Source organism: Macaca thibetana, chromosome 8 (assembly GCF_024542745.1).
Source record: "Macaca thibetana thibetana isolate TM-01 chromosome 8, ASM2454274v1, whole genome shotgun sequence".
NCBI lineage: Eukaryota > Metazoa > Chordata > Mammalia > Primates > Cercopithecidae > Macaca > Macaca thibetana.
The window spans coordinates 120,598,907-120,623,737 of record NC_065585.1 but is presented as its reverse complement, the minus strand read 5'-3'; the positions used below and the strand labels follow the sequence as shown (position 1 = coordinate 120,623,737).

The following is a 24,831-nucleotide window of genomic DNA, read 5'->3' as shown; positions in this document are numbered from 1 at the left end:
CGCCACAACTCATTAAGGGCCATGGAGGGAGGAAGGCTCTCAAATGCCACGAAAATTCCCAAGGCAGCAGAGGGCTCGTATGGAACGCCGGTTCTTCATTCCTACCCACCCCCTGACTGCCCCTACCGTCGCCTCCCCATGGGCAAGTGGTGAGGACCTGGGTTTACAACCACACGTTCTCTTCCAACTAGCATCCCTTCCAGGGCGCACTAGGATGCCTCTCAGAGGTTCTTCCCTGCCTCCCGAAGGAAAGGGGAAAACCCCTTGGCCTCCGGGGAGATTTTGCGCCTAGCCAGGTGGAGGGACCTGCACCACCCAGACCAGCGAGCCGAGACCCTCCTCGCGGCGTCCCTGCAGAAGGGGCGGAGGAGCGCGGGCGGCGGGCGGGAGCGGTGCGGAGGGGCGGGGTGTGCGGAGGGGCGTGGTGTGCGGAGAGGCGGGGTCTGCGGAGCGTCCAATCCCCTTCTTCTCCAGCCCGCCCCCTCCCCGCCCCCCGAACGCTTTCCACCAACCGCACGCAGCAGTGGGCGGGGCCCGTCACGGCCGTCGTCTTGGGTACGATTTTTTCTCCCCCCTTTTTTACCCTCCCTTTTTTTTCTTTTTTTTTTCGCCTATCCTTTTTTTGTGAATGAAAAAAGGAGGTCGCGAACGGTCCCCGGGACTGCAGCGCCAGGCGTCTTCGCGGCAGCGCCTTCGCCGCGGGCCCGGGCGCGTAGCGGCGGCGGCCTCGCCCCTCTCCCGGCGCCCCTGCGCGCCGCCCGCAGCCTCCGCAGCCCGGCTCCGCGCGCCGCCGTGACATTGGGCGCCCGGGGCGCGGGGCGATGCTGATCCGGAAGGGGCAGCGGCTGCAGTGCAGCGCGCGCGTCCGCTCCTGGGCCCACGTCCGGCCTGGGCTGCCCTGCCGGAGTTTCTGAGCGGCCGCGAGCCGGCCGGGAGGCTGGAGCCCAGCAGCCCCGCGGCGGCGCCGGCGTCGTCCCAACTTGCAGGCGCGGAGGGACCCTCGACATTTCACTAAAATGAGCGTGCTCAGCAGGAAAAGATGTGTTCCTCACGCTAGAAGCCACCCCGTCACATGTAGTGGTGTAAGTAGATGGCTGCTCGGGGTTATGGCGGGGTGGCCAGCAGCCCTTGCAGACGCGCCGCGTCGCCCTCCCGGCCCTGCTGCGCCCCTCGCTATGTTTCCTGGGCCCCGCTCTTCCCTGGGCTCTGGCTCTGGCAACTGGGTTCAGAGAGGCTGGAGACTAATCCTTTCCGGTGTTTCTAGGGAAAGGAAGATGACTCGATTGCCTCGGCGTGTCGTGCCCCTCCCCCTTCTCGATGTTTAACAAATTTTAAATTTCTATTTTGTGTGTGTGCAGAGTAGCGTGTCAGAAAAAAAGAAACACGGTCCAGAGTGGTGGAAGTGATTCTGTTAAGAAAACAAAAACAAAACAACAGTGGAACTGGGGTGTTTTGCTGGCGGTTCTGGAGCTGGTTCTTTGAACTCAACTCCATTGCAGTCTATGTAACTGAGTTCTGTGAAACTACTGGGGAGATCCTTGGCGGTGTTTGGTGATGTGTCCACATTTCAGGTTTGAGGGGGCTTATCCTGTGTTTAGGCTTGTATTTCTTTAATATGACCATTCAGGGTCCCTTTGGGCCTTGCTTTCTGTTGGATCTGCACGGGGCTCCTTGCAATGCCAGCGACCCCCGTGGGAGCCTCCCCGAATTCGGAGTCCACTCTCTCTTTGTTCTTCTCCTTCCAATTTTCCCTTCCAATCCATCTCCCTTGATTTTACCTTCATTTTCAGGATTTTCCTCGCTTTCCCATTTTGTAAGATGATGTGGGATATTGGTTGCTAGGAGACAAGCCAGGCTCCCAGGGAGATTCTGTTGTTTCCTTGACAACCAGACTAGGGCAGCCACAGATGAACAAGCCTCCTATCAGCTGTGGGAGGGAAAGGGGCCCTTTCTGAGCTCTGCAAAGAGTGTGTGTAGGGGTGTGGGGGTGGGACTGGGAGTGCACGAGGTTTGTAGCTAATTTCAGCACACCTTGGGTTTTGGCTTGCACCAAGTACAAAGAGCTGGGAGAGCGGTGGGCAGGAGGCTGTTTTTGGAGAGGGGCACAGGCATCATGGAACAGGGATGGAAGGAACACATACCAGTGACTTTGCGATTGTCATGGAAGAGGAGTGAGTTGGGGGTTGTGATGCCCAGGGCCGGGTGGTGAGGAGGTCATAGTTTATGGAGGTTGATTGAGTGGGGATGAGGCAATTGAGGGAGAGTCTGGAGTCATGGAAGAAGAGAGAGCCGGAGGGAGAGGGGAAGTTGAGAAGCTCACTGAGTGGGCTGTATCACCATACATCAGCCATGATACAACATCAGCAACATCCTAGGGCAAAAATTGTATTACTCTTGGCACGCTCTCTCCAGGATAGGATCCTCATTTAAGACAGGCCTGATTAGACTAAGAGTTTTCCCAGCTGAATTGGGCCGGTCTGTATCTTAAAGAGAGATATAATTACACATATAGATATGCAATCTAGCATTATATAATACCACATTACATAAGAAGACAAACACCTCCTTTCAGCCCAGCCTCTCTTGGCACAAATTAACCACGGTTCAGGAGACTCTTCCAGTACCTTCATACCCATTTCCCAGAGTGGGAGACTGATATCCAGAAAAGTGAAGTGACTTGCCCCTTCCTAGATAGGACGGTGAACTTTGCCAGTCAGGCAGTTGGGACAGGGTAGACAGGGTGAGATGATACAAATGGAGAGGCAGCTGAAGGACAAGCTGGGGATGGCTGAAGGGGCTGGGGAATGGAGGGAAGGGGTGGCGCAGCTTGGGAAGCAACTCAGCAGGTCTGGTGTCTAAACTCATGGCACAGTATTTGTCAATTTCCACTTGTTGATTGGCTGACCCCTGCTTAACCCTAGAGGTGACATAGCACAAGGGGGGCACCAGTGTTTTCATCACAAAGTAGCTGAACTTGGCCCAGCACTGCTCTCCTGGTGTCTTGGCATTATTCTCATTGTCAAAGTGCTCCTGGATTTGAGAACTGACACCCCTCCATTATGCCTCCTCATTCTCCCGCTTCGGTCTACAGACCTATATGCTGTGAGAATCAAAACTTGAGAAAGAAGTTTTTTTGGCCCTAGGGTTTTAATCTTTATCCTCCAGCTGCACATATTTTATATTTGGGATTGTATCTGTTTTGGTATTCACTTGACAAAACAGAAACCACAGCCCAGGTGCCACCTCCTGGTGCCAGCACATCCCTCAACTTGAGACCAGGAACTGTGAAAGTGGGGTTCCCGGTCCTCAGCTCAGGAGAGAGAATTGGGAGGAGGAAGCCTGTGTTTAGAATAACAGTTCTCTGGGCCAGGTGTGGTGGCTCACGCCTGTAATCCCAGCACTTTGGGAGGCCAAGGCGGGCAGATCACTTATGGTCAGGAGTTCGAGACCAGCCTGGCCAACATAGTGAAACCCCATATCTACTAAAAATACAGAATTAGCCAGCATAGTGGCACACACCTGTAATCCCAGCTACTTGGGAAGCTGAGGCAGGAGAATCACTTGAACCCAGGAGGCGGAGGCTGCAGTGAGCCGAGATCGTGCCATTGCACTCCAGCCTGGGTGTCAAGAGCAAAACTCAGTCTCAAAACAAAAGCAAAAACAAAAGCAGTTCTCTGCTGAGGGAGGGTGAGGAGAGAGAGGGGATGATACAGTTTCCCTGGAGACCGCGAGGGCACTGCATGGAGACCTCGTTGAAGGGTCCAGATCCTGTAACATTCCAAAAAGGAGGAGGAGGTTGTCTCATTGAGAAGTCCTTGCTGCACTTTTTGCTTAGGTTGCTGAGATGCATCCACTCGCGCAAATCCCAGTTGCTATCGTTACTTGGATATTTCGGTCTGCATCCCTGCATGCTGGCATCCAGTTACAGCCCGGCAGGAATGGAGCCTCCCTGTTGCTGCTGGTGGCCTGGCTCTGGGATGGATGGCTCAGCAGCCAGGGTGCCCGGGCAGCCTCCAGGACTCAGCTCAGCCTTCCTTGGCCTAGGAGGGATGCCTCCGGGCACTAAAGCCCCCCCAGACAACTTTCATACACACAGGGAATGTGAGTGGGGCGGGCAGATGATGCTGGCGAAACCAAGCTTCCTAGTAACGCCGGCCCTGCCCCTGCTCCCTAATCCCAGGAGGGTGGATGCCGAGGCCAGGGCCTCCTGGCGACAGATTTTTAAACACGAACATGACATTTGACTACAGAAGTGCTTTCTGTTTGTTCATTCAAGCCATCCCTCTCTGGGGGTGGAGAAGCCACTTCCTCTCTGCTCAACATCGAAGGCAACTGAAGCAAGAATTTGCCCAGAAATGTAGGCTCAAGTTTCTGATCCTTTGCTTCCTGGCAACCCCATCACCCATGGAGCCAGTTTAGTGAATATCACCCAGGAGTGCCAGCTGCCTGGGATCGTCAGCCTGAGAATCGTCCTCCCTAGGAATGGGAAGGGTAGAAGAGGGTGGAGGTGGATCTCACTCTCTCTGAGGCTGGGGGCAGGGTGCCGGGAGGACAGCCCCACATCGGGGAAGTAGAGGCCCATTGGCCACTGACAGTACCATCACAGGCCTGTGGTTCCCCTCACCCCCATCTCAAAGCTGGACCCGTAGCTGAGCATGACACATGGGCAACAGGACAGACCCGTAGTAGAGAAAGGGAGGCCCCTGGGCTGGTCAGGCGCATCCAGGAACCTCCCCATCCCAGAGAGGCTGGGAGGAATTGCATCTCCATAAAGGGGGCTGGGGTCTGGGGTTGAAGGATGCACTTAGGCAGGCTAGGACTTGGAAATCCACCACCACCAGAGAGGGCGAGGCAAAGAGTGGAGGCCGGGAGAGCCGCTGCCCAGTTCTGACAAGTCCATTAAATTTTAAAGTGCTCTGCCCCCAGGCATGCTGGGAAGGGGTGGGGACCTGGCCGACTCTGCTTCTCTCAGCTGTTTGTTGTTCTGCTGCCACTGCCCTGCTGGGGAAGGAAAAGGAGAGCAGATGAGGAGTGAGCTGCCCTCTCTGGAGAGGGGACAGGGCAGGGCCTCGGCAGGCCCCACTGGTGATCTCGTGCAGGTCTCCTCCATCCAGACGCACAGCTGGAGGATGGCGGGAGCAGGAAGGGGACGGGTGGCCCATCTGGTGGCACTGCTCCTCTCAGCCTGAATGGGCTTCTGGCCTCTTGGACCCTCGCAGAGCTCTTGCTCAGAACATTGCCTGCTCCTCCTTCCTCCTGTCAGCTCCGGGGCTTGCAGAGGGGCAGCCTGACTGAGGAGAGCTGCGGGTGCTGGCCCTGGCCCATGGCGAGCTGGCATGCCATGCCGTCCTGACTGCCTCCCTCCTCTCCCTCAGGTCCCGTTTAATGGATTCTGACATGGATTATGAAAGGCCAAACGTAGAGACCATCAAGTGCGTTGTGGTGGGGGACAACGCCGTGGGCAAGACTAGGCTCATCTGTGCCCGTGCTTGCAATGCCACCCTCACCCAGTACCAGCTGCTGGCCACGCATGTGCCCACAGTGTGGGCCATCGACCAATATCGTGTGTGCCAGGAGGTAAGGCTGCAGGGCTACCTGGCTGGGGATCCAAGCCATGAGTCTGGGCTTGGGGGCTTCCTGAGGCACAACTTGGTGTCTCCAGAGCTCACAGGAGCCCTGCAGGGGTGGGACAGGGTGGGGTAGGGGCAGCTGAAGAGGAAGGAGCCCCTGGAGAGAGGTTTGAGCCAAGCCTGCCCCAGGGGAGCGTCTCTGGCTGGTTGTGTTTTCAGGGACTGAACTGGTGCCTGGGACTCCAGCTTTGTGTCGGGTACTGCATTGTATGTAGTCACAGCCCTAAGTAATGGGGAGCACTGGGGGACTGGGGCTTGGAAGAGATACAAGCTGAGAGGAGCAAAGAAGCTGGCAGCTGATAGCGAAAGACCAGAGACTCACAAACATGCCGTTTGCAGGGAAAATGAGGAACAAGGGTCAGCTCCCGAAGAGGCCCCTTCCACACCCATAGCCATCCCTTAGGGTGTCTTCCATCTGCTTAGGGTCTCTTCCACCCCCTTAGGGTCTCTTCTACCCTCTTAGTGTCTCTTCTACCTGCTTAGGGTCTCTTCCACTCCTGGTCGGCTTGGAGGCCACCCTTGTCATTGATTCTATATAGATTTCATGTGGATGAAAGTTGTGCAGGATGCACAGTGGGTAATGCCAGCCCTGTCCCTCCCTCCCCGGTGCTGTCTGGAGCCTCCAGGTGTCAGCCGGCACCTATCCTGAGCTGGCACACGGAGGGCCCCAAAACTGCTGCCTTCGAGTCCCACTCTTCCTCCCCTGTCCCAGGTGCTGGAACGCTCCCGAGACGTGGTAGATGATGTCAGCGTCTCTCTGCGCCTCTGGGACACCTTTGGAGACCACCACAAAGACCGTCGCTTTGCTTATGGGAGGTAGGGAAGGCCTCTGGCCGCCTGCAGAGAACCAACGGGGTGGGTTTTTTCCTGCTTTTCCCAGGAACCAAGCACCTCTGTGAAATTTCAGCTGGCAAGAAGGAGTGGAGAAAACAGCTCTGGCAGAGCCTCGTGGGGGCTGGGGCAGCCTGGGGCAGGGAAGGGAGCCTGGGCCCGGGATCAGGAAGCCTGGATTGAGTTCCAGCTCTGTGCCTAGTGGCTCTGAGATGATGTTTCTCAGTTGTGAAGTGGTAAAAATGGCCATTTCTAACTCACAAGATAGCTGTGAGGCCAAAACAAGTCTTGAGCTCTAAAATGCCACATAAATTGGAGGTATTGTTATTCTATGTTTTGTGTAAGAACACGTGAGCAGATACCTAAACCAGGTGTGGGAGTGTATGGGGCTGGGGTGGGGCAGATGTTCCAGGACCAGGTCAGCTACTGCTTGCTTCTCTGCTCGTAACCTTACTCTCCCACCCGCAGATCGGACGTGGTGGTTCTGTGCTTCTCCATTGCCAACCCCAATTCCCTCCACCATGTCAAGACCATGTGGTACCCAGAAATCAAGCACTTCTGCCCCCGAGCACCTGTCATCTTGGTGGGCTGCCAGTTGGACCTGCGCTACGCTGACCTGGAGGCTGTCAACAGGGCTAGGCGACCCTTGGCTAGGTAGGAGGTGCTGGTACCAACGAGACAAACAGGGATGGATACCTCACCATGGCTCCCTGCTCAGCCCCGGGGGAATTCCACTGAGCCTCATGTCTCTCCCTCCATTTGGAGCAAGCTTGCATCGGGAGTCAACAAGCATGCTCATTCATTCATTCATTCGTATACCTGTCGCACACCTCTGGTGTGGGCAGTGCTGTGTAAAACACCATGAAGAAAGACAAAGAGGAAGAGGTGATATTTGCATGAAAAAGTCCTATAATTTTGCTGAGGGATCCACTAAATATGTGAGCATGTTAAATATCCCTGTGAAGCATTGCCTGCTAATTGCCAGAGAGGCAGTGCTGTCACGGCTTTGCACTGGAGCGGTCACTGGGGCCTGGCATAGTAGGGAAAGCTTTCTGGAAGAAGGAGGGCTTGGGGTGGACCTTGAAGGAGCTTGATGGGATTTGGCCAGACAGAGCAGGGCAGGAGTGGGTGGGGACTGGCACCCAGACCCTGAGCAGAGTCCCTCCAGCCTGTGGAAGAACAGTCAGCTCCCTCCACCACCAACACAAGCTTGGTTTCCTTCTTGAACCCACCAGGCCCATCAAACCTAACGAAATCCTGCCCCCAGAGAAGGGTCGGGAGGTGGCCAAGGAGCTGGGCATCCCCTACTATGAGACCAGCGTGGTGGCCCAGTTCGGCATCAAGGACGTCTTTGACAACGCCATCCGAGCTGCACTCATCTCCCGCCGCCACCTGCAGTTCTGGAAGTCCCACCTCCGCAACGTGCAGCGGCCTTTGCTGCAGGCACCCTTCCTACCCCCCAAGCCACCGCCCCCCATCATCGTGGTGCCCGACCCCCCCTCCAGCAGCGAGGAGTGCCCCGCCCACCTCCTGGAGGACCCGCTCTGCGCGGACGTCATCCTGGTGCTGCAGGAGCGGGTGCGCATCTTTGCCCACAAGATCTACCTCTCCACCTCTTCCTCCAAGTTCTATGACCTGTTCCTCATGGACCTGAGTGAGGGGGAGCTGGGGGGCCCCTCGGGGCCAGGGGGCGCCTGCCCAGAGGACCACCAGGGCCACCCTGATCAACACCACCACCATCACCACCACCACCATGGGCGAGACTTCCTGCTCCGAGCAGCCAGCTTTGACGTATGCGAGAGCGTGGATGAGGCTGGGGGCTCCGGTCCTGCTGGCCTCCGTGCTTCCACCAGCGACGGGATCTTACGGGGCAACGGAACAGGGTACCTGCCGGGCAGGGGTCGTGTGCTCTCTTCCTGGAGCCGAGCTTTTGTGAGCATCCAGGAAGAGATGGCAGAAGATCCTCTCACCTACAAATCCCGGCTGATGGTGGTGGTGAAGATGGACAACTCCATCCAGCCGGGGCCCTTCCGGGCGGTCCTCAAGTACCTGTACACGGGGGAGCTGGACGAGAACGAGCGTGACCTCATGCACATTGCCCACATTGCTGAGCTACTCGAGGTCTTTGATCTCCGCATGATGGTGGCCAATATTCTCAACAATGAGGCCTTCATGAACCAGGAGATCACCAAGGCCTTCCATGTCCGTCGGACCAACCGGGTTAAGGAGTGTTTGGCAAAAGGCACCTTCTCAGGTATGAAACATGCTTGGAAGGCGAGGGGTTCTGCATTGGTGCTATTAGCATTGCCTGTCGGTCTTAGCTCCTGGTGTCCTGGAGCTGCGGCTGCCATGCTCTTGAAGCCTGGTTTTCCCCAGCTGGGAGCGGGGTTGTTACATGCCCCGAATCTTCTGGGTTCAGGAGGAGGCTCCGTGGCTCCCCTTGGGGCTCGTTCTCCCACCTTCTTTCATCGGTCCTCCTGTGATGCTTCTTCTGGACAGATGTGACCTTCATCCTGGATGATGGCACCATCAGCGCCCACAAGCCCCTGTTGATTTCCAGCTGTGACTGGATGGCTGCCATGTTCGGGGGGCCATTTGTGGAGAGCTCCACCCGGGAGGTAAGGCTGAGGACACAAAGCGGGGAAGGAGGGAGTGAGACATTGGCACCCTTTACATCTGAGGCACTGCCATTCAGGTTACTTTATTCATCACTGACTTTGTGCTAACCACAGGGTGATGGGCCCAAGAGAGGTTTATGAGGTGGTTCCTGGAGCTAAGGATTATGCAATACACCAGGAGAGGGAATTACACTAACACCTCAACGTGAGAGTTTAGAAAGCACTTTCAGTTCATCATCTCATTGAATTCACACGCAACTTACACATGTGCCACTCCTACCGTATACTTAGGAAAGGGAGCCCCTGAGAAGTTAAGTGACTTGTATGAAGTTGGAAGTAGAGTTAGGACTTGAACTCAGGACTTCCATTCCTTGGCTCTTTACGTTGTACCTTACTGCCTCCCTGACCCACCTGAAACAACTGGATCCATCACTGTTTTAAAAGGTAGGTTTTTTTATTATTGAGGTGTAGAGAGGCCCACAGATTGCGAGATGGCTGTCATTGATAAGACAACTTGTTACAGATCCCAAGAAGACGGGGCATGCCACATCACCATGGCTGGGGGTCACATGGGGAAGCTCTGGGGTCAATCAGGAGGCAGAGGGTTTCCATGGGAGGGAATGGGCGAGGCAGGTTGAGCAGGTTTAGGATTAGCTGGTTTGAATAATGTTAGCAGGCTCTGGGGCCTGGGGACTGTCTCTAGTTGTCTGTCACCTGGCTCTAGGGGGATTCGGGCAGGGGAATAGTGGCCTGGAGTGTGAGAGCCCATAGGGGAGGTGGTGGACTGTGGGCTCTGGATTGGTTGGTTTGCATATGAAAGGCATGCTTGCAGGCAACTCCTTCACTATCTCTAGGACCTGGCCAGCCCTGGGGAAGGCAGTCCCTACAGGGCCAGCAAGGCTTTAGTTGTCAAAGCATCAAAATTCAGAAAATAGGCCTAGGTGGTGGCTCACACCTGTAATCCCAGCACTTTGAGGGGCTGAGGTGGGAGGATTGCCTGAGCGCAGGAGTTTGAGACCTGCTTGGGAAACACAGATACCATCTCCACAAAAAAAAAAAAAAGAAAGAGAGAGAGAAAGAAAAGAAGGGAGGGAGGGAGGGAGGAAGGAAGGGAAGGAAAAGCATACTTAGCAGAACCACCTGCCCCTCTAATCAGTGCCCCTCCAGCTCTCATGATGCCACCACTTTCTCATGCACCTAGACTGGAAACTTAGGGTTAGAAGAAGCGTATCAATGTGTCCTTAGAAATATTCTCTTAGGTTTGGTCTCTTTTCCATTCCAAGCAGAGTAGCCTGGGCAGTAGCCCTTGGTGTGCTCTGAACTCCTGGACCTCAGTTGCCCATCACTGAGTGTTGAACCTTGTACTTAACGAGGTTCTACTTCTTGCAGGCGCGTGGAGTTCTGAACATCCACACAGTTTTCCCTGCTGCTCTGTAACTGCTTCTGAGCGCAGGGACTGGGTCTTTTTCCTTCTGCCAAAAACCCTGTCAGCGCCAGTCTCTTAGGAAGTGCTCACCAAATGCTTGAATGAAAAACAGAACCAAGCACGAGGCTGCATCACATCCTGTGATGTGGAATGTGCATTTTCTAAGATTTCTGGGAAGGAATTACTTAAGGAAGGCTAAGTGGAAGCGTTGGGAGTTGGTCTCTGAAGTGGGAGTAGGATTTGGATATACAAAATGTGAGACTAGGAGCTCTCACGGGCCCCAGGGGCCTGCCAGCCCCAGGCACTTCTCGGTACTATAGACGCCAGCTTTAAAGCTCTAGCCAGTTCCCAGCACAGCTTGGAGGGCCTGATGAGAAAGCAGTTTGTGTTGCAGCGCTGCTCTCAAGAGATCCTGGAGGCCCAAAGCAGCAGCTTTGCGCAGACAGAAAGAAGTCAGCTGCCATGGGCCTTACTTATTCTGTATCCCACTTCTGTTCCCTACAGGGATGGGAGGGGCTGGGGTGTAGGTTGAGGTGACCAGAAGGCCTCCTTCAAGCATCCCGCGATCAAGAGCGGCTTCCAGAGGGTGCCAGTGAGTAGTATCCAGGTCCCTTTGGAAGAATTTAGAAGCTGGACGCCATGGCTTGTGCCTATAGTCCCAGCCACTGAGGAGGCTGAAGCTGGAGGAATGCTTAAGACCAGGAGTTCAAGACCAGCCTGGATGGCATAACAAGACCCTGTTGCTAAAAATAAACACATAAATGATAGTAGAGTCCTGTACTCTGGTGCTGTAAGCAAACTGGGTCTCGGCACAGGTTGTCGCTCTAGGGGCCAGGTGTTGGGGTGGTCTTAGCAGATACACACACAGCACAGGGAAGGCCGCCTGTCTCAGGGAGCCCGGGTATGAGGCCAGAGCTCTTCGGTTTCTCAGGGCTGAGTTCCTCTTCTCCTAAGCAGGACCTCATTGCTATCCGCTCACTACTTCCTGCCCCAGGTGGTGTTTCCCTACACAAGCAAGAGCTGCATGCGGGCCGTGCTGGAATACCTCTACACGGGCATGTTCACCTCCAGCCCCGACCTGGATGACATGAAGCTCATCATCCTAGCCAACCGTCTCTGCCTGCCACACCTGGTTGCCCTCACAGGTAACTAAGCGGCGCACTTGGGGACCTCCCCACAGGAGAGGCCAGGGAAACCCCAAGGTGCGATGTTCTCCTCTTACCTCTCTCTTCCTGGGGGACAAGCCGATGTCCAAGGGACTAAGCATACATGAAATGGAATCTGTTGACGGGTACAGAGTTCTGGATGAGGACATAGAGTGAAGAAGGGTGTGTGCGGGGCCTGTTTGATGGGGTCACCTGAGAGGCTCTCTCCAAAGGTGATTTCAGCCCAACAAAATGGAACATAAGGCTGGGCACAGTGGCCCATGCCTATAATCCCAGCACTTTGGGAGGCCAAGGCGGGTGGATCACTTGAGGCCAGGAGTTCAAGACCAGCCTAGCCAACATAGTGAAACCCCGTCTCTACTAAAAATATAAAAATTAGCCATGTTTGGTCATGGGCACCTGTAATCCCAGCTACTTGGGAGGCTGAGGCAGGAGAATTGCTTGAACATGGGAGGTGGAGGTTGCAGTGAGCCGAATTTGCGCCACTGCACTCCAGCCTGGGCGACAGAGCGAAACTGCATCTCAAAAACAAACAAAAAGTGGACCATGACAGTGCTTTATGGTCTTTGCTTGACTTCACTTGGACAAGCTTAAGAAGTCAAAAAAGAATAGAACACAATTCCCACATTTCTATCCTGTGGTTCTCCTCCTCCTTCCTTTCCTTTTATTTTCCTTCTTCTTCTTTTGCCTTTTTGCTTCTTCCCCTAACTTTGACATCACCTTCTCTTCCTCCTTCCAAAAACAGCACACAAACATCCCTGCCGCTCCTTAGTCCCTGCACGGATTGTGCGAGCTGGAGCTCAGCTTTTAGTGTGGACCAATCCCAGGGGCTCTCTGAGGTGGAGCAAGAACTGAGTCATGGGGGAAAGCCGGCAGCAGGCAGTCAGGGTCCAAGGAGCCAGGGAAGAGAAGTGGTACTCATGGGGTGAAGGGAGCCTGGGGCCAGAGACCCAGGCAGGCAGACAGCTCTTGTTCATGTTGGAGTTGGCATTTGAATTGGTGGTGGTGGTGGCATGGGTACCAGTGCTGGTGTTGATGCCGAGGTTAATATTCTTGCATAGGTTGGGGGGCAGAGAGCAGATCCTCACATACTGAGTTAAGGTTCAGGGAAGGACCCAGTGTCAGAGCTGCTGGGATCCAGGCAGATGATCAAGATCGGGGTTCAGATAGGAGGGAAAACAGCAATCCTGTAAGGAAAAATGAATGATGAGGTGGGGCTGGGTTATGGAAAGAAGGCAGAAATCGTTGATCAGAACCAGAATATTAAGAGCAGAGGCTGCAGAGGGAATCCAGGGGCCCCAGAAGGGGATAAAGGGGACTTTGGGGCAGATAGTAAGAGGCTTCTGAAGATCCCAGCTACAACGGTGTATCTTTTTCTGCTCTCCATGAAACAATGGTGTGATCTTCCCAGAGCACATAAAACTTCAAATTCCTAGATGGAATAATTCCACTTTTAAAAGACTGTCTCCAGAGAAATGACCCAAAGGGGAAAAACGCATAAAGTTATTTCTAGAGGTTCATTTCGTCATGGCAGGCAATTGAAGCAAGTCAGAGAAAAACCGTTGGTTAAGCACGGGCAGTTTTCACGCGGTGGTCATTAAAAATGTGAAACTGGACTGCTGCATGGAAAGGCTTATTGAAAATAATGTTAAGTAACTTTTCTTGAAATTATCGATACACACTAGGGAACATATACAAAAATGTTTATATCTGCCTTATTAAGGATCAGTAGAAGATGCCAAGTTTGATATAATTGGCGATGGTTTAAGTTTTGTGAGATATGCTTCCTGTGAGGCCATTAATTCCAGCTGAAAACTTTTATTCAGTAGAACACAAATACATAAAAGCACATTAAACATATGTTCAGGTTACTGAATTATTGTTGTTGTTATTTTTTTTTAGAGACAGGATCTTGCTCTGTCACCTAGACTGGAGTGCAGCGGCCTGATCATAGTTCACTGCAGCCTCAAATTCCTGGGCTCAAGCGATCTTCCCAACTCAGCTTCCCAAGTGGCTTGGACTATGGGCCTGCCTCATCACACCCAGCTAATTTTTAAATTTATTTTTATTTTTTATTTTTGACAGTCTCACTCTGTCGCCCAGGCTGGAGTGCATTGGTGTGATCCTGGCTCACTGCACCCCCTGCCTCCTGGGTTCAAGCGATTCTCCTGCCTCAGCCTCCTGAGTAGCTGGGACTACAGGCGCACGCCACCACACCCAGCTCATTTTTGTAATTTGAGATGGGGTTTTGCCATGTTGGCCAGGCTGGTCTTGAACTCCTGACCTCAAGTGATCCACCCGCCTTAGCCTCCCAAAGTGCTGGGATTACAGGCGTGAACCATGGCACCCGGCCTAATTTTTATATTTTTTGCAGAGATGAGGTCTCGCTGTGTTGCCTGAACTGGTCTTAAACTCTAGCCTCAAGTGATCCTCCCATCTCAGCTTCCCAAAGTGCTGTGATTGCAGGCGTGGGCCACCAAGCCTGGCCTAGTTTAATGAATTATTATAAAGCAAAATGCCTTTCTAATCATGACCTATGTCAGGAACTAGAATCTTGCCGGCCACCAGAAGTCTTCTGCCTCTCCCTCCTCTCTCACAGACCCCTCTCTCCTCCCTAAGAGGAAGCCCTTTGCCTAGTACTCCTTCTTTTTATGGTACTTTTTATGGGCATATTTCCTTACTTTCCTTTATAGTTTTATCATCCAAATGTGTGTCATTAAACACTACAGTATGGTTTTTTACATTATTTTTTACTTTTTAAAATTATTTTTGGAGATGGAATCTTAACTGTCACCTGGGCTGGAGCATAGTGGCATGATCTTGGCTCACTGAAACTTTCACCTCCCAGGTTCAGGAGATTCTCATGCCCCAGTCGCCCGAGTAGCTGGGATTACAGGCACCTATCAACTTGTCCAGCTAATTTTTGTATTTTTAGTAGAGACGGGGTTTCACCATGTTGGCCAGGCTGGTCTCAAACTCCTGGCCTCAAGTGATCCACCCGCCCTGGCCTCCCAAAGTGCTGGGAGTATAGGCGTGAGCCACCGTGCCTGGCCGGTTGTTTGTTTTTGAAGTATTATTATGATCTCTTAGATCTGAACATTCTTGATTGGTTTCAGTTAATTGCAGTTATCCTCACTGAGGCTCAAATCCTGCACTCTTTGGCTTGGCTCGAGTCTTACGAGCTTCCTCTCTATCTGGAATGATGGGATGTTCTAGGTTTCTCTTGAACATTCTGTGCCCTAGACCTGGAATCAGCCATTTCTCCAGGAAGTCCTGGTTTCTTGTGTTGGAAGTGGAACTGGTATTTGTGTGCACTAGGAATGCTCATTGTACTGGGAAGACTTGTTTCTAGGTCGTTTTTGTGGGCAGAGCGGGAAAATATGTTGATCTTTTTAAAGATAAGATACCTCATGAGTTTATACTGATGCTTCTAATTAAAATTCAGAACCAAGAGTGTTTACTTCTTCAATATAAATGTTTTAACTTAAAATGCAAGGTTAGTACACAATTTGTTACAAAATGTAAATTAAAGCAAACAACTAAACTTAACTCCTAGTTCTAACTCACAGTTCTCAGCCTTTTTCTGTGATCAGCAGACATGAGGTTTCACACACTCTCCCTTTTGTATCAGAGGCTGGTTCTATTGGGAACTTTGACCCTACCTATATCAGATTATGTCGCAGGACATACGTAGTTTGAAAAATCCTCTTAAGATAATTCTAATGTCCTCCTACTCTTCCTACCCCACCCCGTCGAGGTCTTGCTCTCCTCCCTGGGGTCCCCCTGGTGGCAGCAGACTTCATAGCCTGGGGCCTTTTCGGGCCTGTGAGGACCTGCCCGGGCCCTGGTTTTCCTTGCCCTGCAGTGAGCTGGAGGACATGGGGGGGCAGGGTGAGCGCGGGTCATGTGCTTCTTCAGCTGATTGGTGGCCGTGTGTGTCACAGAGCAGTACACAGTGACCGGGCTGATGGAAGCGACCCAGATGATGGTGGACATCGATGGGGACGTCCTTGTGTTCCTGGAACTGGCTCAGGTATCATGGCAGGGGAGGGAATCTACAACAGTCTCAATTCTACACTCTGCCTGCCCATTGGCTGTGAGTGGGAAGGGGTGGAAGGCAGTCTATGCGGGAGAACCTATCATCGGACTGGGCTCTTTGACTGTGCAGAGCCCATCTCCTCCTCCATGCCAGGAAGCAGCTGGGGAACTCCTGATGTACCCGGAGGGGAGCTGGCCAAGCGGGAAAGGAATGAGACTTTAGGCATCAGTAGGGCTGGAGAGGGAACCCCAGGCTCAGGCTTACACATGGTTGCTGCCTGCCTGAGGTCATTTAAGGGGCAGTGAGGACTCTCCATCTGAAATTAACTGCTCACTCCCTTAATCCCAAACAGACGAGCCAAATCTCCCACACTGGCCTTCACAGTGCCAGAAATTCAGCCACCAAAGATTAGCGTGTGGAGTGGAAGCATGGCTCACGCAGGGCTTGCAGACACCCCTGGGAAGGCAGCTCCCTCAGCTCATTGTCAGTGCCTTGGTACAGGCTGCCTTGGTCCTGGATGCGGAGGAGAGGGAAGTCACGTGGGGTGAGATCTGAGGAGGGCAGATGCAGTATGAAGCCACTACATAGGGCTCTGGAGTCTGCAGTGAGGATGCCGGGAGTGGGCAGAACAGAGGTGAGACGATGGTGGTGCTGGTGGTGGTGCCAAGGAGCCTGAGGCAGCATCATCCTTCTCAGTTTTGTGTGGCCTTGCCTCTGGCGCAGGCTCTCTAGGACTGCAGGGCCGCTGCCCGCCCTGCACCAGAGCTTCAGCTCTGAAGGCAGCTGGAGGTATCTATGCAGACCCTCTCCCCTGGGGATTTCAGTACAGATGCTCTTCCCTTCTGTCTCCAGTTCCACTGTGCGTACCAGCTGGCCGACTGGTGTCTCCACCACATCTGCACCAACTACAACAACGTATGCCGCAAGTTCCCCCGAGACATGAAGGCCATGTCCCCAGGTGAGCATCGGGGCCAGCCCTGGCAGTACCTGCTGCCCTCCCCTTAGGGGTCCACAGCTCCCACGTAATCCCAGGGACCCGGAGGCTGCCAGTGATCCTTGACCTTGGGGCTGAGAGCAGCCTGTGAAGGAGCCTCCAGCCAAGCAAGGGGCCCCAGGAAAAGCGCTGGCCTGGAGGCTCCGCACCCTGCCTTTCTGGCGTCTCATTCTCAGAGGTATGAAGAGGATACTGGACTAGAGTTGGTCGATTTCAGACTTTTCTGGACAGAATACCATAATAAGAAATACATTTCATCTTGTGACCCAGGCACATATAGGAAAATATATACATCTTTTTAATCATGCTCATGGCCCACTAAATTGATTGTACAACCCAGGAATGGGCACAGGCCACAGCTTGGACCACCCAGGTCTGGGCATCCTCCGAGGCCTCCTGTCTCTTCTTGATTAATTTCTTAGGCCCTAGAGCTCAACAGGAACTGCAGAGCCTCCAGAGAGAGGCATCCCTGGCCTCCCTGAGGGGCCTGCCACTCTTTCCATGGGGTCCTCTCTGGGCTCCCTCCGCACTGCCGTGACCCTCCTCCCTGTTCCATGTTTTTGCTGCGTGCTGCCGAGTCTTCACCCCGATCTCTCCTTTTCACTACTACAACCCTTCAAAAAAAATTATTTATTGTTTTGAGACAGTCTAGCTCTGTTACTCAGGCTGGAGTACAGTGGCATAATCTCAGCTCACTGCAACCTCTGCCTCCTGGGTTCAGGCTATTCTCATGGCTCAGCCTCCCGAGTAGCTGGGATTACAGGCACCCACCACCACGCCCGGCTAATTTTTTGTATTTTAGTAGAGACGGGGTTTCACCATGGTGCCCAGGGTGGTCTCAAACTCCTGACCTCAGGCAATCCACCTGCCTCAGCTTCCCAAAGTGCTAGGATTATAGGCGTGAGCCACCACGCCCAGCCTAGCATTTTCTTTCTAGAGCAAAGGTCCAATAGCATCACTGCCTGGTTCCAGACCTTCCATTGAAACAGTAGTCTTCCACGGCCCCCCGTACCCGGCAGAATAAGGCGAGCCGTTCCTCTGGTCTGCTGCTGTGTCCTGCTGTGCCCTGACTCCATATTCCCCCCCGAACCTCAGCTCTGGCCAGAAACTTCCACTCATCCCCTAACCATGCTGAGTATCTCCTGGCCGACATTCGCTTACCCCTTCTCCCTTATCCTTCACCTCTGTCCGTTTCATTCCCAATGCACAGGCAGCCCTTGTCTAGATCGCTCCCATCTTTGTAAAGGGACTCAGCTTCCCCAGTGCTGACTTTCAGACCTGCTTTTTGGGCACTTTGCTTGCCTCAGAGGCTCATGTGCCGTGGGCCATGGGAATGTGTTGGGGGCTGGGCTGGGGGCCTGCTGCAGGCCTTGTGGTGGGGTGGGACTGGCGTCCCACGCTCCTCTTGTCCCTCTGCCTCCTTTCTAACCAAGCTGCACTGTTCTTTGTTCCAGAAAACCAGGAGTATTTCGAGAAGCATCGGTGGCCACCTGTGTGGTACCTGAAGGAGGAAGATCATTACCAGCGGGCACGGAAGGAGCGTGAGAAGGAGGACTACCTCCACCTCAAGCGGCAGCCCAAGCGGCGTTGGCTCTTCTGGAACAGTCCGTCCTCCCCATCCTCCTCGGCAGCCTCCTCCTCGTCCCCATCTTCCTCCTCGGCTGTGGTCTGAGATGCTGCCACCCTCTTCTGACCCTGCTGCTGTTGTCCCCATCCGCCCTCGCCCCTCTGCTCTTCCGCATCACCCCATCCACCTTACAGGGACCGGGGGCCCACGTGACCAGGACCCACAGGGTGCAGCTCTTCTTACCAGCCACCGTGGCTCAGCCAGAGAGGAGCCGGGCCCTGTGGAGCAGAACGGGAACCACCTGCAGAGGTTCCCAGACCCAAAGCAGGACAGGAGACAACTGCTTGGAGGAGCAAAGCGCTCTGGCATTTTATCTCTGGGTTTGAGAGCCCTAGAGTCAAAGGGAAAGCCTCCCAGCCTCGAGGGCTTCTCTGTGTGTCTTGGTTGCTGCTCTGGCCAGGGAGGCAGCCCCCCCTCCCAGCAAGCAGAAGTGATCCTCGAGGCTCCTGGCCCTGTTGGCCATGTCTTTCCACCGATGGACTTGAGTGTTGCATTTGTTTTGTGGACATTTCCACACGAAGTCTACTCACATCCTTACTGGAGAAGTCAGGGTAGAAATTGAGCCTTCAGAGCCCAACTCAAGGCTTCTACATCCCGGGGTCCAGCTGCAAAAGGCCAGACATGGAAAGGCCTGCATCCTGCCAGCGTCCCTCTGTCCTGGGGGGCTGTGCTGGCACAGGCCTGAGAATGGGGACAGAGGTCATTCGGAGCTCCAGGCCTAGAAGCAGTGCCTCTTGGTGCAACAAGAAACTTCTCCCTCACCCCTCCTTTACCCTCAGATTTGGAGATGGGAACCAAAGAAAGCGGCTGGGACAGGTGGAGAAGGAAGTAGGAATGAGTGCACAGCGACCCCGTGTTCCTCAGGGCCCTCCCCTGCCTCTGGGTGGCACTGCTTTTTATAGGGTGGGGCAAAATTAGCAAAAAACAAAACCCAACAACAACTAAACTGAAACCGAAACAAAAAGTCACCAACAAACACTCTGTCCTCTATCCCTCCAAAGAATGAAAACCAGAAAAAGCCCCTGCCTAGCTCACATTTCTAGAAACAGAGGCCCCCATGATGAGGAGGTAAAGATTTAGGTTGCAGAATCGACTTCAATGCCTTTCAGGAAAGGACTTGGTACTTCTTTGACTGCGGAGGCCCTGACCCTGCCAGCTGGCTCCGAGGGCAGCACAGGGGCCTGGCCTCCAGAGGGCTGGTGATTGAGGGGCTGGGGCTGGCAGCAAAGAGGGGTTTGGTCTCCAGGCTCAAATGGCACCGGACTCTTGCTTTTGCCCATCTGGAGACTGCAGGCTCCCTTCCTTGCCTTCAGAGGATCACCCTACAGGGTGCTTATGGTGGGTATTTTTGGGGGGGCTGCAATAGGGGCCAAAGGTCAGGGGAAGGGGCACAGGCCTGTAGTGAAAGGACACCACCTTATTACTGCTGGGGTGGGATAAGGGGAAGGAGAAGAGGGAGAATGGAGCAGGAGGAAAAGCAGGGTTGGTCTAGAGAGGAGGAGGGCGGGGCTGGAGGAATGTGGGGGATTGAAACTAGCTCCCAGCCCCCATGGGGCAAAAGCTGGGCCACAATTGCCCCTTTCCGTTTTCTAAACCTGACTCAAATTTCACTACCCACACCCTTTTTAGGTGTAAAAGATGGAGTCCCACGGAGGAGGGGCAGAGCCAGGAGGCAGTGGGGCTGTGGGCTCGGAGCTCAGGAGTCGCCTCGCCTGAGAAAGATGTTCTAGCTGAGAGGGCCTGGCCCAGGGGTGGGCTCCAGCAAAACGCTGGTTAGGCCTGGTATAGAGCCGAAACAAAGGCAGCCAGCAGGACCTAGTGACCAGAGGTTAAATCCCCATCAAGAGAGAGCAGGCGGCTGGAGGACAAGCGGCTCTAACCCCATGGGGAGCCATGTTGTCCAGGCCCAGGCTCCTCCAGGACTGTGGCTGCCTCCCCTCCACGGGCCTCCAGGGCGACTGGCTGGAAAGCCATGGGTGTGCTGCCCTCTACAGGCTGCTCGGCCTCCCTGCGGCTCAGCGCAGCCCAGGGCTCCAAGTGAGGCCCAAAAGCCCACGGGCAGGGCAGCAGGGACGGAAGTGGGAGCCTGGAGCACCTCCACCTCCCCTCTAAGGAAGGCGGACAGCGTTGGGGAACGCCTGGGCCTCCCAGAAGCTGTGGATGAGAGAGAGAATGGGTCCTCCAGGGCAAGGGGAACGGGAAATAGGTCTAGGTGCCTGCAGGGCTGAGCAACCTGGGTACCCTGGTGGGGGTGCAGGGAAGGCCGGGGCCGAGAAAATGAAGGTCGGCCCAGGGCTGTAGGAAGCCGTAGGAGAGTGACCACTGGACTCCCTGAGAAACAGGGCCGGCTCCCCAGCTTAAGGGACCCACTGCCCCTTCCCCGAGAGCTGTCGGAACCAGATACAACCCGGCAGCCCAGAGAACCCTCCTGGGAGGCTGTGGGTAAACCAGGCCAGCACTGGTGTCCCTGTCCCCAGAGGGAGGAGCAGACAGGAGAGAGAGGGGAAGGAAGTATGAATCCCAGTCCCCAGGAACCTAGCTCTTTGAACTCCAGAGAATTCCTGGATGCAGGAAAACACCCCCAGCAGGCCAATCCTGAAAACAGAGGGGAGGGAGGGAGGAAGGAGTCCCAGCAGGAGCACAGCCCTGGCCTCCTGTCACTCAAGAGCTGATTCACAGGAGGAGGGGAGGTTGGGGGCGGGAGACAAAAACCACACCTCTTTTTATATAAGGTTTCATATTTAATTTGGTCATGAATTCATAAATACATAAATATTTTGTACACAATGTGCTTCCTTGTATTGTTTGTACTATAACACATTTCAGATAGGGACCTTTGACAGGGCAGAAGCATGAAAGGACACCAACCATGAGTGACACACTGTAAGTGGCTGTCCTGTATCACATGCTGTTTGGCCTGGGAATATAGCAAAACCTAACGTAACTAAACAACAAAAAACCCCAATTATTTCATGTTGTCAGGAAGCTTACTTTAAAAGAATAGCTTGGCCTGGTGTGGTGGCTCACGCCTATAATCCCAGCACTTTGGGAGGAAGAGGTGGATCACCTGAGGTCGGGAGTTCAAGACCAGCCTGACCAACGTGGTGTAACCCCGTCTCTACTAAAAATACAAAAATTAGCCAGGCGTGATGGCAGGTGCCTGTAATCCCAGCTACTCTGGAGGCTGAGGCACGAGAATCGCTTGAACCCAGGAGGTGGAGGTTGCGGTGAGCCCAGATCACGCCGTTGCACTCCAGCCTGGGTGAGAGTGTGATTCTGTCTCAAAAAATAAAAAATAAAAAAGAATAATCTTAAACACTGATAAGGCTGACACTTCAGATACATCTTCAAGGAAGGCCTCTGTGGAAGGGACAAGGGAGCTGGGACCAGACTGGCTCCCTCTGAGCCCTGAGGCTGAGCGTCCTGCACAGAAGGCGCAGCAAAGGCAAAGACCAGGAGGTAGCAGCAACTGGTGCATTCCAGAAGTGCAGGGGACGATGCGTGGGACGCCAGATGGAAGTGGGAGAGGATGGAAGTGCAAAGACCAGAAAGGCCACCCCCTCCTAAAACTCCACGGACACAACAGTCTGAATGTGTGATCTTCAGGCAATTCCAACTTTGTCCCCACCAAACCAGTCCCGGAACAAAACTACACACAATGCCTTGAGACAGAAAAGACCAAAAACTCCTGGAATGACTACCTGCTTAAATGATCCTGCCATGACTGAAATACTGTGGAGAAGGATTTGTTAGAAAGAGGCTGAAATGGTTAGTGAGGTCTTAAAACAATAATAGAACGGGACACAAGAACAAAATCTTAATGCGTCAGCCATTCTAGGTCCTGTTGCCACAGTGTTTAAGAACTGATATTTCTGAGATGAGTCAGATGCTTACAGACGGGCCAAGCTCCTCAAGTAGGGAATCTGTACCCTAAAATGCAACTCAGTGGCTCAGGGTGACAGATCACCAGAAGTGAGCTGGGCCATCTACTCCGGAGATGGCAACCATTTCATACAACTCCCAAGCACCATCTATTCTTCCCCCTTGATGCCACGGCAGATGTGGGAGACAGATTTTGTCCTCTCTCTCTTGAACCTAAACAGGGCTCAAGTTCACTACATTCACTGGAAATGGGATATGACATAGACCCTATTTGCTGTATGTGATCTAACCCATCTGCCTCAGTCCCAGCCTGTCCATAGATAGGGGCTACAGGTGCAAATGAGACTGCCCAGGTAGGGACCAGTCACACACAGGACTTCACATGGATCCAGTTCTCTTTGGTCCCGACTCACATGTAAACAACTACCTATAAATAATACTCATATACTTGTAAGGTTGTCCAGTTCAAAAGGCTGGCCCCTTTAGAAGTTGCCAGTCATTGAAACCAAAGTACAGCTGAGGGAGAACTGGAACCCAGACAGTGACATCTTACAGAGGACTTTTTCTTCTTCCCCCATTGTACGTCTCCTCATTTTGTTTACCTAATCCATTCACATAACTGTGTAAACAAGTACATTTACTAAAGTTTCTTCATATTCATAAAATAATCACATACAGAATTATAAAAGTAGAAAGGTAAGGCCAGGTGCTGGGGCTCATGCCTCTAATTCCAGCATTTTGGGAGTCTGAGGTGGGCGGACTGCTTGAGTCCAGGAGTTCGAGACCACCCTGAGCAACATAGAGAGCCCCCCATATCTAGACAAAATACAAAAAATTAGCCGGGCGTGGTGGGGCACGCCTGTGGTCCCAGCTATTTGGATGGCTGAGGTGGGAGAATTGCTTGAGCCTGAGAGGTCAAGGCTATAGTGAGCCAAGATTGCACCATTGCACTCCAGCCTGGGAGACAGAGTGAACCACTCCCCCTCCCCCCAAAAAAAATTCACATCATATAGTGTCAAGTGAAGTTGGACATCAACTGCATAAATGCTAAGCCAGATAGATCTTGCAATGTAGCCCACATAAATAAATAAGGCGTTTATATTAGGATAAAGTGCTGTAAAGACAATAGGACATCCCAAACCAAATCTCAAAATACACACAAACATAGAATGATCTAGATATTTACATAGTGTTCACATTCCGCTTACAAAAATAATTCCACGTGCAGTGAAAAAGTCCCAGGATGTTCCGTCCACTGGGTGATGTTGGATGGGAGAGTGTCTTCCAGTACTGGTCATGTGACAATTGTGGCAGTTTCCTACTGGCTGGAGTCCAGTTGGGCTTTTTCCAGAAAAAAGGTAACCAGGGAAGGTCTGATTTCCTCAAGAGATTCACACTCAGGACGTGGCAGAGTCTGCATTATCTTCTAGATACATGAACTTTCCGGAGCTCAACAAGCGGTCCTGAATCTTCTGCTTGGCAAGTCTCTCTTCCAGGGTCTCCAAGGCATCCAGCAGGGTGTTGACAGAGGCGGCCCGCCCGGTTTTGTTGACCCACTTTATCAGCATCACGTACAAGGTGTCCCTGGAGCTTGCTGCCTCAGCTTTGGCCACCTTTATCTCGTTGCTCGTGAGGCCCAGCTGCCTCACGAGAGGCTCCCAGGCGTCAAAGGGCACGATGGCTGCAAAGTCATCGAAGCACTGTCTCAGAGCTGGTGGAGAAAGCCACAGAGAAAGCCAGGTGAGTTGGGACTCAGAAAGGGCAGAGGATCCCACATCAGGCCCAGAACCCAAGGCGGGGAACCTGGGCAGCCCTGTGTGTCAGCAAACCTGCCGCTCCAGCGCCCACCCACTTCCCATCCACAGAAAGCGCTCCCACACTGCTTGGCCTCCCCCGCACCCAAGGTGCTTCGGGGAGTCAAAGTCATCAGAGAATCAGCCCTCACGCAGAGCTGAGAACCCACCAGGGGAGGATGGATGAACCCTACAGAGGCAGAAAGCAAAATGGGTGAGAGCCCGAGGGAGGGAGAGAGAGTGGCTGCAGCGGGAGCTCAGAGGAAGGAGGCTGCCTGGGCTGCGCTTGCCATGGGAGCAGGTCCCAGGGCGGCCATGTCTGCATCTGTGCAAAGCACAGGGCCTGGGACAGGGGACCTCTGTTTTCACCCAGCTCGGCCTCACTTCCTGGTGCTAGGGCAGAGCTAGGTGGAGGCAAACAGACTCTGAGCAAGAAGCAAACCCAAAGACTGAGCAACGCTGCCCAGATCCTGGGACAATGAGGGATTAAATGAGATGTGTGTGCAACATGATGCGCCCCGCCGTCCTTAGAGATAGACGGGGCCAGGAACACGAAGCTATGTTTTCCAACAGCCTCATTTAAAAAAGTCAGAAACAAGCGACATTCATTTCAATGTATGGTACTGAATATATTTAAAATATAATTTAATATACAATCAATATACAAAAATTATGAGTGAAATATTTTCCACTCTTTTCTGCATTAAGTCTTTGGAATTCATATGTCGTTTACACAATAGCTCTGCAAATTGGGCTTAGGCACAGGTCAAGAGCTCCTTAGCCCACTGGGGTTAGTGGTGCTGTGCAGGACAGGCCAGCCCCTCA

The 24,831-nt window shown here is 53.3% G+C and overlaps 4 protein-coding genes across 5 annotated transcripts in view; 2 read left to right on the top strand and 2 right to left on the bottom strand.

Annotated features, from left to right (window-relative positions):
- Positions 1 to 24,831, top strand: part of LOC126961287 (60S ribosomal protein L34-like) — a 563,491-nt gene that overhangs the window by 298,479 nt on the left and 240,181 nt on the right. The gene's annotated exons all lie outside the window — the stretch shown is intronic.
- Positions 1 to 24,831, bottom strand: part of PEBP4 (phosphatidylethanolamine binding protein 4) — a 478,151-nt gene that overhangs the window by 287,391 nt on the left and 165,929 nt on the right. The window lies entirely within an intron of this gene.
- Positions 1,041 to 21,115, top strand: RHOBTB2 (Rho related BTB domain containing 2). Its single transcript, XM_050801425.1, has 10 exons — positions 1,041 to 1,082; positions 5,376 to 5,577; positions 6,343 to 6,446; positions 6,930 to 7,115; positions 7,697 to 8,715; positions 8,961 to 9,079; positions 11,500 to 11,650; positions 15,616 to 15,704; positions 16,563 to 16,668; positions 18,159 to 21,115. Exons 2-10 carry the CDS (start codon positions 5,386 to 5,388, stop codon positions 18,374 to 18,376), a joined length of 2,184 nt encoding a protein of 727 aa, XP_050657382.1. The 5' UTR covers positions 1,041 to 1,082; positions 5,376 to 5,385; the 3' UTR covers positions 18,377 to 21,115.
- TNFRSF10B (TNF receptor superfamily member 10b) overlaps positions 21,052 to 24,831 on the bottom strand; it is a 52,693-nt gene continuing 48,913 nt past the window's right edge. For both annotated transcript variants that reach the window (XM_050801441.1, XM_050801442.1), the window contains one exon: positions 21,052 to 23,924. In XM_050801441.1, the coding sequence (XP_050657398.1) occupies positions 23,611 to 23,924 (314 nt within the window). In that variant the 3' untranslated portion in view covers positions 21,052 to 23,610. The remainder of the gene's footprint in view (positions 23,925 to 24,831) is intronic.

What these genes read in the sequence shown, in the direction of transcription:
- RHOBTB2 (XM_050801425.1), top strand. Translation starts at nt 5,386, where the DNA reads ATGGATTCTGACATGGATTATGAAAGGCCAAACGTAGAGACCATCAAG. An exon ending in TGTTCCTGGAACTGGCTCAG is followed by an intron (nt 15,705 to 16,562) that starts GTATCATGGCAG and finishes TTCTGTCTCCAG; the next exon opens with TTCCACTGTGCGTACCAGCT. An exon ending in CATGAAGGCCATGTCCCCAG is followed by an intron (nt 16,669 to 18,158) that starts GTGAGCATCGGG and finishes TCTTTGTTCCAG; the next exon opens with AAAACCAGGAGTATTTCGAG.